At 44.9% G+C, this 15,641-nt stretch overlaps 1 protein-coding gene across 1 annotated transcript in view; it reads right to left on the minus strand.

Annotated features, from left to right (window-relative positions):
• Nucleotides 1–10,527, minus strand: part of LOC120945951 (cytochrome P450 4B1-like) — a 46,462-nt gene extending 35,935 nt beyond the window's left edge. The window contains exons 1-2 of the mRNA XM_040360548.1: nucleotides 10,268–10,527; nucleotides 3,082–3,226 (exon numbers count right to left, since the gene is read on the minus strand). Coding sequence (XP_040216482.1) covers nucleotides 3,082–3,226; nucleotides 10,268–10,462 — 340 coding nt within the window. The 5' untranslated portion in view covers nucleotides 10,463–10,527. The remainder of the gene's footprint in view (nucleotides 1–3,081; nucleotides 3,227–10,267) is intronic.
• Between the last annotated feature and the right edge of the window lie 5,114 nt (nucleotides 10,528–15,641).

Here is a 15,641-nt window from a genome sequence, read left to right on the forward strand (position 1 = left end):
GACAGACAGATAATTAGATAGATAAATAGATAGATAATTAGACAGAGGTAGCTAATAGATAGATAGATAGATAGATAGATAGATAGATAGATAGATAGATAGATAGATAGATAGATAGAGACATAGATAGATAGAGACATAGATAGATAGAGACATAGATAGATAGAGACATAGATAGATAGAGACATAGATAGAGAGAGAGAGAGAGAGAGAGAGAGAGAGAGAGAGAGAGAGAGAGATAGAGATCGATCTATAGAGAGAGAGAGAGAGAGAGAGATAGATCTATAGAGAGAGAGAGATAGATAGAGCTATAGATAGATAGAGACATAGAGCTATAGATAGAGAGATAGATAGATAGAGAGAGATAGATAGATCTATAGATCGAGAGATAGATAGATAGAGCTATAGATAGATAGATAGATAGATAGATAGATAGATAGATCTATAGAAAGATAGATAGATAGATAGATAGATAGATAGAGCTATAGATAGAGAGATAGATAGATCTATAGATAGAGCTATAGATAGATAGATAGATAGATAGATAGATAGAGCTATAGATAGATAGATAGATAGATAGATAGATAGATAGATAGATAGATAGATAGATAGATAGATAGATAGATAGAGCTATAGATAGAGAGATAGATAGATCTATAGATAGAGAGATAGATAGATAGATAGATAGATAGATAGATAGATAGATAGATAGATAGATAGATAGAGCTATAGATAGATAGATAGATAGATAGATAGAGCTATAGATAGAGAGATAGATAGATAGATCTATAGAAAGATAGATAGATAGATAGATAGATAGATAGATAGATAGATAGATAGATAGATAGATAGATAGATAGATAGATAGATCTATAGAAAGATAGATAGATAGATAGATAGATAGATAGATAGATAGAGCTATAGATAGAGAGATAGATAGATCTATAGATAGAGCTATAGATAGATCTATAGATAGATAGATAGATAGATAGATAGATAGATAGGATAGATAGATAGGATAGATAGATAGAGCTATAGATAGAGAGATAGATAGATCTATAGATAGAGAGATAGATAGATAGATAGATAGATAGATAGATAGATAGATAGATAGATAGATAGATAGATAGAGAGATAGATAGATAGATAGATAGATAGATAGATAGATAGATAGATAGATAGATAGATATGGCTATAGATAGATAGAGAGATAGATAGATAGATAGAGCTATAGATAGATCTATAGATAGAGAGATAGATAGATAGATAGATAGATAGATAGATAGATAGATAGATAGATAGATAGATAGATAGATATGGCTATAGATAGATAGAGAGATAGATAGATAATTAAACAGATAGACAGACAGAGAGAGAGAGAGAGAGAGATAGAGGACAGGCAGGACAGTCAGATAGATTAGACAGACAGAGATGAGAGATTTGTAAAGCACAGCTGCAGGACGCAGGTACTCTAAGCCCTCACACACAGACAGGAGATGTGAAGCACGGCACCCTCCCCCTCCCTCCTGTCCTCTCTCAGTCCGATCACAGTACAGGCTGAGCATACAGCATAAGGTGCTGGACATGATGGGATGGACAGGGACACAGGACAGACAATGAGACAAATAAAGTGTTTTTAATAAAGTTAATTACCTTAGTCCTCCTGGAGTCAAAACCGGCAGTAACACTGCCCTGGGGAAAGCACCGCCCATTTCCTTCTGCAGTGAGGAAGCAGCAGGACCCAATTAGAGAGGAGAGTGGAGACACTGGAGAGTGATTGGCTCATGGCGCACAGCACATAGCCACAGAACTGCAAATGAAGCGTCTTGCCTGCTGCATTGGCATGACGCTTCAATGATGCTATAGCAGTGCTCTGAGTCTTTGACCGGCGCTCACCCTGAACATGCACCGTCTTAAAGGACCTTTTTTTTTCTTAAAGGGCCCAAAAAAAAATATTTTTTTTTCATTTTTTTTTTTTTTTTTTTTTTTTACTGGCTTTGGGGAGAGGGGGGGCGGCGCCCATGCGCCCCCTATGGACGGGCCGCCACTGGTCAAACGCCTTAAAAAAGTGATCCATCGCTGCTTTTTAGAGAAGTACACATGAACAAATCCTCAATTACCAACAGCCAATCGCCTTTTTTCCCAACCATCACCGGGCGAAGTATGGCGACCGATGCCGTTCTAGTGGAAGAGGGGGATAGCACCCCATGGGCCTGGTGCTAAGGATTTTGGTGGGCCTTTTAATGGAGATAAATAAAATGAAAATGCAAACAATTTTTTGCTAAAACTATTTAAATATGCTGCCGCAATTTACACATCAATGAGGGACACAGGAGCCATCGCCTAAACCACGCTACCCGTCCCACAGCTCGTCGCCGTAACTCGCTGTCTGACCTGCCACCAAGATGGGGTCAGTACTGGTCAGACGAGTGGGCGTGCAGGGGGGCACAGTAGCTGCATATGATGGGTACAGAGGCTGCCTTAGGGCACTGCCTGGGGTAAGTGCTAGTCCGACTGCAGGTGGGGGGCACATTTGCTGCATATGATGGGCACAGGGGCTGCAAATGATGGGCACAGTGGCTGCATATGATGGGCACAGTGGCTGCAATTGAAGGGGGACAGAGGCTGAAATTGAAGGGGGACAGAAGCTGCAACTGATGGGGCACATTGGCTCGCATATGATGGGTACAGAGGCTGCATTTCATGGGAACAGAGGCTGCATACGATGGGCACAGTGGCTGCATTTCATGGACACAGTGGTTACATTTGATGGGCACAGTGGCTGCATTTCATGGACAAAGAGGCTGCATACGAAGGGCACAGTAGCTGCAATTGATGGGCACAGTGGTTATATTTGATGGGCACAGTGGCTGCACTTGATGGGGCACAGTGGTTGAATATGATAGGCACAGTGGCTGCATTTGATGCTTTTGTTTCAGTATTTTTCAGAATTTTTTGTTTGTTTGCGCTCCCCGAAGAATTTGCGCTCCTCCTTTAAGGTGGTGTGCCCTAGGCCTACATACAGGTCAGAGCCTTAAACAACAATTGAACACTAATACAACATTGACATTGATTTCTTACCCTGCCTGGCCAAAATAGCCTTTGCGTAATCAGGGTGGGTGACTACCAGCCATGCTCTGAAATTGCCGACCCACAGAGGGAATCCATGCGGATACGTCTGAGCCCAATGCAGAGCAAAGTCCAAGTCCTTTCCGAGTTTAAGGAACTGCAATTGAAGCAGACAAAATTTACATACAGTACTTGCAGTAGACAATCTCAACCTTTTAAATGACATATGTCCCTGATTTCCAAATATTTTCATGGGTTTTGAAGGCAGGGGTGGCACTGAGACACACAGGGGACACGGTGGTGGGTACTAGAGTCAGCTGTTGTAAGAAGATGACAAAAGCTAAGGTATGGTGGGAGTGTGGCTGCTGGTGTGCATTTCTCACTACTCCCATAGGGGTTGATTTACTAAAGGCAAATAGACTGTGCACTTTACAGTTGCTCCAGAGCTTAAAGGGGTACTAAAGGTTTGATTTTTTTTTATAACAAACGTCAACAAATGTCATACTTACCTTCACTGTGCAGCTCGTTTTGCAAAGAGTGGCCCCGATCCCCGTCTTCTGGGTCCCTCGGCAGCTGTCTCAGCTCCTCCCCGCATCAGCCAACCCCCCTGGGAAGCATTTCTCAAGGGGGTTACCTTGCGGGGACGCTCCAGTGTCCAGCATTTGCATCCATAGACACGGATACCGGCCCCGGCCCCCAGCGCCCGCGTCATTGGATTTGATTGACAGCAGCGCGAGCCAATGGCTGTGTTGCTATCAATCTATCCAATTAAGAGCCGAGAAGACCGGGCCGAAATCCAGGGAGTTCTGACTTTCGAGGGTTCAGGTAAGTAGAAAAAGAGACCGCCGCTCCAGGAAAATGCAATAAGCAATCAATGTCCTCCTCAAAGACCATGGGTGCTGGCAATGCACAAGGCAAAAAATCTATGAAAGGAATTCATGGACAGCCGCACACCAAAATGATCCTTTTTACACCAATAAAGGCTACCTTTTTAGGTTCATTTTGGTGTGCGGCTGTCCATGAATTCCTTTCATTGACTTTTTGGTTCAGATAAGTAAACGGGGGGGGGGGGGGGGGGGCTGCATAGGATGCATTAAGGTGAAAAAACTGGAACCTTTACAACCCCTTTAATGCATCCTATGCTGCAGCTGCCCCCAGACCCACCCCCCTTATGGTGCAGGTGAGGCGACCGGGGGTCAAAGAGACCCCAAATTATGGGGAGGGGGGGGGGTAGGTAGCTGAAGTTTGAAGTTTTTGAAGATATAGTAAATTACCTTAAAAACCATATATAATAAATGATTTGTATATTACCCAGGCCAATTCTGACACTTCTCTCCTACATGTAAAAATCATTATTATTTTGCTAGAAAATTACTTAGAACATTCAAACATTACATATATTGTTTTAGCAGACACTCCGGGAATAAAATGGTGGCCATTGCAGCTTTTTATGTTCAACAGTTTTTGTAAAAAAAACTTTTTTTTTATAATAAAAAAAAAACACTAAAAGGTAGCCTGATTTTTTTTGTATACTATGAAACATGATGTTACAACGAGTAAATAGACACCTAAGGGCCCTTTGACACGGGGCGGATCAGTAATGATCCACCTCCGTGTGTCCGTAAGCTCAGCGGGGATCGCTCCGTATATCCCCGCTGAGCCGGCGGCTGACAGGGCGATAATGATAATGTGATAATGAAAACACTGCAGTTACTGGGCTGGATTCAGGTAGAATTGCGCATTTTTTACGGAGGCGCAGGGCAACGATTTTGCCCTGCGCCCCCGCAAATTTGCTGCGCTGCCCTTGATTCACGGAGCAGTAGCTCCGTAAATTGCGTGGGCGCGCCGGCAAAATGCCCGGCGCAAGCGCGCGCAGTTTAAATGATCCCGTAGGGGGTGGGAATCATTTAAATTAGGCGCGTTCCCGCGCCGATCGTAGAGCGCATGCTCCGTCGGGAAACGTTCGCAAGGACGTCATTTGCTTCAAAGTGAACGTGAATGGCGTCCAGCGCCATTCACAATTCACTTACGCAAACTACGTAAATTTCAAATTTCGCGACGCGGGAACGACGGGTATACGTAACATTGGCTGCCCCTGCTAATAGCAGGGGCAGCCTTACGCAAAAACCGTCGTACGGAAACGACGTAAATTGCGTACGCAAGGCTCGCGCAACGTTGTGAATCGGCGTTAGTATGCAATTTGCATACTATACGCTGAGCACAACGGGAACGCCACCTAGCGGCCATCGCAAGAATGCAGCCTAAGATATGCGGCCATAAGAGCCTTATGCCGCGCATATCTTAGGCTGCAGTCGGCGTAACGAGGTTCCTGAATCAGGAGCATTCGTTACGCCGGGGCAAGTAAGCAATTGCGCTGTGTAACCTATGGTTACACAGGCGCAATTGCTTCTTGAATCCAGCCCACTGTGTCTGTGCTGTTATAATAAGGTGACCAGATTTTTTAAATGAAATCCGGGGACATATTTTTTCTTTACTAGTAATGGCAACAATCAGCGACTCTCTGCCCGTCGCCGCCCGCCTCACAAATCTTACTCTTCGGGCCCCGGCTACTACCGGATTGGGGAGCGGAGGAAGATCACTCCGCCAGGGAAGGCAAGGAGATAGGCAGGTGGCTGGCCAGGATTTGAGCCAAGGCATAAGAACATGCGCCCGAAACTGAAGAAATATTCCCTCCGCTCCGACCAGCACATGATCATCAGAAAGGGGCACAGATAATGGGAAAAATACACCCCCCTATCCTAGTAGGCACGGCGGAGCGGGGGTGTGTAATTCAAATTTTTTTTATTTTAATTCTGCACTGACTGTCTTTGGAATTGCCCCTGCCCCTTATTAAATCCAATCTGGGGACAAAACCAGGGACAGACATGGTGCGGGGACAGTGTCCTCAATCAGGGGACTGTCCCCTGAAACTGGGGATGTCTGGTCACCCTATGTTATAAGAGCCATGCTGAGTGTTACTTCCTGGTTCCTTCCTTCTTGCCCTGTGCTGTGTGCCCATACCTCCCAACTGTCCCTGATTTCGAGGGACTGTCCCTGATTTGGAGCAATTTCCCTCTGTCCCTCATTCTCCTCATTTGTCCCTCATTTTGGTCTGATCTATATAGATTAGGGCTGCTACTGATCAAAATTTTTGTGTTCGATTAATCGATTTTTTTTTTAATCGATTAATCGACTAATTTCGATTAATTATAACGCACATACAGATCCAACTACTTTTAGCTGATCTCCTTGCAGGCTGATTCCCAGTGCAGCTACCAACACCTGGAAAAATGGATAGCAGGATACAAAAAACACACAAAGGCAGCGCTTGATGGGAATAGCATTAAAACTTTTATAGTCTTCAAGTAGGTAACAAAATAAATATTGCCCTGGAGATAAAATCGATGTAGCTACATAAACTGTAAAAATGGTGCGAGTAATACCAAACGGTAGCATAAGCAGTCATGAAAACAGGTAGCAAAGTATGATACTGGTATAAAAATGTGTACAACGATACCACTGCTGAAACCAGATGAGGAGGGGTTAACATCAGTTCGTCGGCATGTAGATTTCCCAGGAAGGGAACTATCACAACTCCCATTGGATTGGCTGTAGAATCCCAGGTTGATAGAGGGAAGTGATAGAGGGAAGTGTAACAGCCCTTGCATGTGGCAGATAGTAAGGTCCCGCCGGCATGCAGATATGAAGGCACAGCAAAGGAGCCCTTCAGATGGACACGGCAAGCCCCGCCGGTGTCCGTGACGTCACCGGATCTCCGGCAGAACTCCCTGAAGGCCCGGAAACTGGCAGGGAGGTGAGTACCAATCAAAAGAATTTTGATCGATCAAAAAAAATTTGATCGATCAAAGAAATTAAAGATTAATCGATGAATTAATAGTTAATTTCCACAGCCCTAATATAGATGTATATAAAATGCACTTTTTATCTATCAGAAAGTGTTTCCCAGCGCTAAACCTTTCATCTGATTTCTAAATTGCTACATTTGTAAATTCCAAAAGCCAATATAAAGAAATAGTATTGGTAAAAAAAGCACTTGTGGGTTTAACCAATCTTATTTTTTTGTACAATTCTCCTTTAAGGGGGCGTGGCAAGGGGTGTGTCCTATGCCTGCATACTTTTGCTGATAGGTGTCCCTCATTCCTATTTCAGAAAGTTGGGAGGTATGTGTGCCTATTTACCAGGTGGCAGGTCAGGTCAGGTCAGGTGCTATTCACTGATATGGGAAAAAGAAAATTGCCCTTATTCAGTGGATGTCAAGCAAGCAACTAAAAGTGTTATACTACACAAATGCAAGAAAAGGAAAAAAAAAAACAGGAAAAACAAGCTGCGCAGGCAGGGGCGGACAGACAACTCATGGGACCCCCGGGCAAAAGAAGATTATAGGGCCCCCGGGCTTACAGATGGCCACCAAGTCAGGAGGCATTACAGAGGCGGGGCAGCTAAAATCTCAGGATTTTCACATCAAAAGCATGTCGGTTTTGGACATATCAGGGACAGATGTAAAAAAACACAGATTTTTACATACTGTCCCTGGTTTTAATGAGCCTGGCAACCCTGATGGGGCCCCCTAGTGGCATGGGGCCCTCTGGCAGTGGCCAAGTGCCCCTGTGCGCAGCTTGTTTTTCCTTCGCTATTCACTGATATCTGGTACACTGAATGCCACTCAATGCACTCAGTGTATAGATATCAGTGTTCTATAGGGAATAGCACTTAGCCCTGGTTCACATTGGAGCAATTTGCCATGCGATTTGACATGTCAAATCGCATGGCAATGGCACTACCTGAATCAGTGCGATGCCCCATTTGAGGCGCCGCACCGATTCCCAAAAGTAGTTTCTGGCCTTCAGGAGAAAGATTAAAACCCATCTCTTCTGAGGTCAAGGGGTTCCTTACCCATGAAATGGATACAGCGCCCAGAGGCGATTCAGTTCGCATGTGTTGCGCTTTACAAGTCTCTCTCTCTCTCTCTCTCTAGTTTCTGTACAACTTTTAGTGACTTCTGGGTGCAATTTCCATAGACATCTGTGCAGCAACCCGCACAGATGTCTCTGAAATCGCCCGCCAAACTCGCACTGACATGCGGGTATGAAATCGTGCGAGTTTAGCTGAACTTGCAGGATTTCATTCCCGCTGTCAGTGTGAACCTGGGCTAAGTGAGTGTTATTCCCTATATATATATATATATATATATATATATATATATATATATATATATATATATATATATATATATATATATATATATATATATACACACACTATGGGGTAGATCCACGTACAACGGCGCATTATTGCGCCGGGCGTAGCGTATCTAAGATACACTACGCCGCTGTAACTTACTTTTTTTTGTTTCGAATCCTCAACGAATTTGCGCCGTAAGTTACGGCGGCGTAGTGTATCTCTTGCGGCGTAAGGGCGCGGAATTCAAATGGATGTAATGGGGCGTGTTTTATGTAAATACGCTGTGACCCGACATAAACTACGTTTTTTTTAACTGCGCATGCGCGGTCCCTGGGGGTATCCCAGTGCGCATGCTCGAAATTTAATATGGATACAAAACAAAGATACGACGCGTAAATCTAAAATTACGCCGGCGTATCAGTAGATACGCCGGCGTAATCCTTTTGTGGATCTGCCCCTATATATGTATAAAATCATTGAAATGTATACACTGAGTGCTTTTCCCTAAGTCCCCTTTCACACTGGGAAGTTTTTCATGCGCTTTTGGGCTAAAAATAGCGCCTGTAAAACGTCTCCCCTGTAGTGTAAATGTGAAAGCCCGAGTACTTTCACACTGAGGCGATGCGCTGGCAGGATGTTAAAAAAAATTCCTGCCAGCAGCATCTTTGGAGTAGTGAAGGAGCGGTGTGTACACACCGCTCCTGCCCATTGAAATGCAGCGGCGCTTTGCGGTTTGTTTTATCCCTTTTTCGAACACTAGCTTGCAACACCCCCACACACGATCACCGCTGACTGTCCCGTGTCCTCCAGCCCCCCTCTGTTTTGCTGCAGTCTCCCTCCCTCCATGTCCCCTGCCGTGTTTCTCTCTCCCTCCGCGTCTCCCCGTGTTTCTCTCTCCCTCTGTGTATCCCTCCGTGTCCCCCCCCCGTGTTTCTCTCTCCCTCTGTGTATCCCTCCGTGTCCCCCCCCCCGTGTTTCTCTCTCCCTCCGTGTATCCCTCCGTGTCCCCCGCCGTCTTTCTCTCTCCCTCTGTGTATCCCCCCGTGTCCCCCGCCGTGTTTCTCTCTCCTTCCGTGTATCACTCCGTGCCCCCCCTCGTGTTTCTCTCTACCTTCGTGTATCCCTCCGTGTATCCCTCCGTGTCCCCCGCCGTGTTTTTGCTCTCCCTCCGTGTATCCCTCCGTGTCCCCCCCCCCGTGTTTCTCTCTCCCTCCGTGCTCCTCCTCCACCCCCTGGAACTGTCAGGATGGAGAAATCTGTCTCCTTACTGCTCCGAATGGACAGAGTCAGTGATCACTGACTCTGTCTATTCACATAACTGAAACATTGTAAACTGTGATTACAATGTTTCAGTTTATGAATGAAGAGAAGCCGCTATCTTCACTCCATTCATTTTCAGCGCAGCTGATGCTGCTGAGAAAGGGACTGGGGAACATGTGTCCCTAGTCCCTTTCTCTGGCTCAAAGGGGAGATGTCAGAGGTCTGTTAAGACCCCTCATATCTCACCAAAGCCCCCCAACAGGGCTGAATTTTTTTTTTATAAAAAAATTATTGTAGAAAATAATAAAAAAACAAAAGAAAAAACACACTGACACGGTCCTCCCCCCCTTAAAAAAAGAAAGAATTATAAATAAAAAAAAATTAAAAAAATTAAAAACAAATTGTTAAAGATAAAAAAAAAAAAAACTACTGACACATGTGCCGCTGTCACATGAGATTAAAAAAAATATCGGTATTCGGTATTGGCGAGTACTTGAAAAAAAGTATTGGTACTTGTACTCGGTCTTAAAAAGTGGTATCGGGACAACCCTAATTACAATATAAAGACTTTTGCAAGTTCAATTCTACATTCATTTATACAAATCTTATGAATCAGACCTGAAAGAGAGACAGTTGGGTATAACGAAAGGACAGGAGTATTTTCTTTCAAATGCTGTGCAATTCCAAATGCAATAATACAATTATCATATCTAAAAGGTATTAAAGTGCACCTTACCTCCCGTGCGTTTCCATACAGCCAGTGACACGGAGGACCCGGGAAAGGTTGGAATGCGGTGACCAGCTCCCTCCATCCCATATAAAATCTAGTGATTCTGTACAGCACATAGAGCCCAAACAGCCAGGCTGCCCATTGATACAGATTTGTGACACTCAGTGACAAGAGAGAGGAAAGCAAAGGAGACAAAGCCATGGCCAGGATAGTAAACAGACTGATGTTACTGCTCCCTACTGAGCATGTGTAATGATGAGGAATGCAGCTGCTGCTAAGGGTAGCATAGCCTCAGCCTATCATTGTAAGCAGAAGGCTGGCCATAATTGAGAGAGGCCGGGAAACAATCCAAGCAAGTATAGCTGCAGATAGAGAAGACTGAAGTGAGTAATTTCTGGTCACCGCCAAGGATTAGCAAAACCTCTCATGTATAATATGTGTTATTTCATGGAAAATTACCTTATTCTAAAATAATATCTACATATACAGGGCACTTAAATGTAGGTACACATTACTTCCACACTATACATGTAGCACTACTCCCGCTGCAGCCGCAGGAATTTTTTCCCCAGGTCTTCCCAAACTTCAGCCCCACAGCCAGGCACACAGTGGGCCAGATTCTCGTCCAGCGGCGTATCTCTGCGGTGGCGTAACGTATCCGATTTACGTTACGCCGTCGCAACTTAGACAGGCAAGTGCTGTATTCTCAAAGCACTTGCTCCGGCGGCGTAGCGTAAATCGGTCGGCGTAAGCCCGCCTAATTCAAATTTGGATCAGGGGGGGCGTGTTTTATGTAAATGTACTGTGACCCGACGTGATTGATGTTTTTCCTGAGCGGCGCATGCGCCGTCCGTGGAATTTCCCAGTGTGCATTGCTCCAAAGTACGCCGCAAGGACGTCATTGGTTTCGACATGAACGTAAATGACGTCCAGCCCCATTCACGGACGACTTATGCAACGGGAACGATGGCCATACTTAACATTGTTACGCCGCACTTATGCCACCATATAGCAGGGGTAACTATACACCGGGAAAAGCCTAATGTAAACGGCTTAACTTTACTGCGTCGGCCAGGCGTACGTTTGGGAATTTGCGTATCTACCTAATTTGCATACTCAACGCGGAATTCGACGGAAGCGCCACCTAGCGGCCAGCGTAAAAATGCAGTTACGATCCGACAGGGTAAGAGACTTACGCCTGTCGGATCTAACAGATATCTATGCGTAACTGATTCTAAGAATCAGGCGCATAGATATGGCGGCGCAACGCAGAGATACGACGGCGTATCTGGAGATACGCCGTCGTATCTCTTCTGAGAATCCGGGCCAGTATTTTCTTTAAGCAAAGTTGTTTTTGGAGAATTTGGATAGGGATGAGGGTTGTGGTGGGATCCCAGATAGCAAGCAATTGTGCTGCAAGTTTGAAAGCTAAGCTATTGCTAGACTTTCCAGGCTTCACAAGTTTGTTGCACAATTTCAGCGAGTCCACATTGCATTACTCCAGATGAGCTTTCTGTGCAAGTTTGCTACAAATTGGAAAAGCATCAACTAGAACTTGTGCTTCAAGTGCTCTGCAAGTGTACAACTTGCCAGTGAAAATGTGCAGCAAGTTAACAAGACTTACAATTCAACACTGCCACACATTTGTGGCAAGTTATCCTTGCTATCTGGGAGGTTGTTCCAAACATCTTGGAGAACTAACCACAGATCTTCTGTAGATGTAGGCTGTCTCTTCATGTAATCCCAGACAAACTTCATGATGTTGAGATCAGGGCTCTGTGGGGGCCAAACTATCACCTCCAGGACTCCTTGTTCTTTACGCTGAAGATAGTTCTTAATGACATTGGCTGTATGTTTGGGGTCATTGCAGAATACTTTTTGGGGCCAATCACGCATTTCCTTGATGGTATGGCATGATAGATAAGTATCTGGCTGGATTTCTCAGCATTGAGGGCACAATCGATCCTGACCAAACTCCATTTGAAAAAATGCAGCCCCAAACATCCAAGGAATCTTCCCTGAGGCCTGCAGACTCTAATGTATCGGTACCCCCCCCTAGGGTACGGTGACCAGATTTTGAAAATGAAATCCAGGGACATAATTTTTTTTCACTAGTAATGGAGGCTATTCTGACTCAGATTGTTGTGAAGCGATTTATCCCTTGTGAGACCTCTATGCCTCCCTTATTGGGAGTCTAAATACATCTGGGCCAACAACCCATTTGGCAGGAACCTGGTCCTATATTCACGGTACATAGACGACATTCTCATTATATGGAATGGTAGTGATGAAGAATTGGAGGGCTTTCTGGCACACTGTGAGAATAATCCGTTTGGTATCTCATTCACACATGTACTAGACAAAGACTCACTGGTATTCCTAGATTTGGAGTTGAGGGCTGATGACAGTGGCAAGATTTTTTCGAAAACCCACTTCAAACCAAGTGCGGGAAATTCATACCTACATGCCCACAGTCACCATCATCCAAGATGGATCAAAAATGTCCCATTTGGCCAGTTTTGCCGAATTAAGTGGACCTGCACTCACAAAAGGGACTATGAGGATCAAAGTCTGATTTTGAGAGAAAAATTCAAGGAGAAGGGGTATGAAGAAGCACATAGCGAGGAAGCTTTCCAAAAATACTTACAACTGTACGAGGAGGATGGACCAAAAAGTGATGAAATCGCGAAGCCAGCTAAGAATGAAATGAAACGCCAATGGTACGGTTTTGTACTAGATACAACAATAGAGTCCCTACGATACAGAAAATCTTTCAAAAGAACTGGAAGATTCTGGCATCAGACCCCTTTTTAAAGACCTGCCTCCCGCCCCACCCAAATCTAGTTTTTAGAAGGCCTAAAGATTTGAGGAGCATCATCGCCCCGAGTAGAGTTAAAGTGGAGGTTCCCCTAAAAATAAACTTTTTACATTGCATTTCCCACATTAATGACAATTAGAATTGTCTGGTTTTATTAAAAAAAAACGTCCGTAAGTACCGTTTGCTATATGCGTTCTCACCGCCACTTCCGGGTACGATGGTGGGGATGGGCGTTCCTAATTGATGGACAGGCATCCGACCGACGCATACATCGCGTCACGAAAAAAACCAAACGTGCGGCTCTATACGGCGCATGCGCACCGACGTTCGGCTTCTTTCGGCATCTTGTGACGCGATGTATGCGTCGGTCGGATGCCTGTCCATCAATTAGGAACGCCCATCCCCACCATCGTACCCGGAAGTGGCGGTGAGAACGCATATAGCAAACGGTACTTACGGACGTTTTTTTTTTATAAAACCAGTCGATTCTAATTGTCATTAATGTGGGAAATGCAATGTTAAAAGTTTATTTTTAGGGGAACCACCCCTTTAAGAAAAGCAAAAGTAAGGGATTAGATGGCCCCTGGACCACAATCTTTGACCAAAAGGGCAGTTATAGATGTGGAGTGCGCACACATGTGCCACAGGAAAAAAGCTGTCACGGGGACTGATTGAAGATGTCACACGATAAAGCAATTTATCAATTGTGGCATTTCATATGTTATATATGGCATCTTGTGCCCATGTGGTCTTCTGTATATAGGTCGAAAATCACGACAAATGAGGACCAGGATGAATGAGCATAAGAGCAGCATTCTAACAAAAAAGGATACATGCTCAGTGCCTAGACCAGTGGTTCTCAACCTTGTTGGAGGTACTGAACCCCACCAGTTTCATATGCGCATTCACCGAACCCTTCTTAATTGGAAAAATAAAATATGATTTTTTCAAATTCAAAACATAGGTATATATTTAGGTATATATTTATACATAGGTGCACAAAATGAACAAAACCATTAAAGAACAAAACCATTAAGAACAAAGAACAAAACCATGATTAAAACATGATTTTCACACGAAAACATAATAATGAATATTTACTGCAAATCAGTGTGGCTGCGTCTGATGGGCACAGTGGCTGCGTCTGATGGGCACAGTGGCTGCGTTTGATGGGCACAATGGCTGCATGTGATGGGCACAGTGGCGACAATTGATGGCACAGAGGCTGCATGTGATGGCATAGTGAGGCTGCAATTTATATATATATATATATATATATATATATATATATATATATATATATATATTATTTTTTTTTGCTAGTCAGAGAAGGCTCATTTAAAATAACACAAAAACATTTTTTTCTCTACCATTTTATATTAATAAAGTGCTGGTCACCTCACCTCAGTCAGCCTCCTCCCCTCCCCCCAATCCAGCCATTTATCTATATGCTCTTAACAGGTTCTACTTACTTTTAAACAAGTTCAGTAGTCTTTTTTAGCACACTGTCTGCTAGGTTCAAATTCCACTAGTCAAGCAGGCTTCTCAAGACTAGTCCTTGTTTCTCTAACTCGTCACAGGCAGCGCCGACACACAGCTCTCTGCGCACGCTCCGAGTCCCCCCCTTCCGGCCGTGAGTGGAGTGACGTCCCAGATGCAGGAGTGCACTCGGCACACAATTTGTACAGTGCCGCTGGCCACGGCAGAGCTTCACCTGCAGCTGCGCCCCCCTCCTATACAAAATAGTATCGCCCAGGGCACCCGTCCACCCCTGCCTTGCACCGGCGGCCCTGTGTGACCTCCGCCGAACCCCCAAGACTCACTCACCGAACCCCTGGGGTTCGATCGAACCCAGGTTAAGAATCACTGACCTAGACACTTTAAAGCGGGGGTTCACCCTATCGACGGGAATTTTTTTTTTTTTTTATTTTACCTTAAAATCAGGCATTGTAGCGCGAGCTACAGTATGCCTGTCCCGAATTTTTTACCGCCGTACTCACCTTGTAGTCGTCCATCGAAGATTCCGGGGAATGGGCGTGCCTATGGAGACGGAGGATGATTGACGGCCGGCTCTGGCGCGTCACGCTTCTCCGGAAATAGCCGAAATAGGCTTGGTCTTCACGACGCGTGCGCATAGCCTGTGCGCAGGCGCCGTGAAGAGCCGAGACCTACTCCGGCTGTCTTCGGGGAGAGTGACGTGCCAGGGCCGGCCATCAATCATCCTCCCTCTCCATAGGCACGCCCATTCCCCGCGGGAGCCGGAATCTACGATGGACGACTACAAGGTGAGTACGGGGTTAAAAAAATCGGGACAGGCATACTGTAGCTCGCGCTACAATGCCTGTCTCGATGGTAAAATGTGTCGGGGGGGGGGGGTGAACTACCGCTTTAAGGAAGTCCACGACAGCAAAGTGGACGGTCTTAAAGTGTTTGGCATAGAAGCCATTCTAAGTACTCTGGACAGTGGTAAGAAATACCAAATTCTTTGTAAGAGAGAGGCCTTTTGGATTTTCACCTTGGGTACCATGGCCCCGCAAGGTTTGAATGAAGAGATAGAGCTAC

Source organism: Rana temporaria, chromosome 7, assembly GCF_905171775.1.
Source record: "Rana temporaria chromosome 7, aRanTem1.1, whole genome shotgun sequence".
In the NCBI taxonomy this organism is placed as follows: Eukaryota; Metazoa; Chordata; class Amphibia; order Anura; family Ranidae; genus Rana; species Rana temporaria.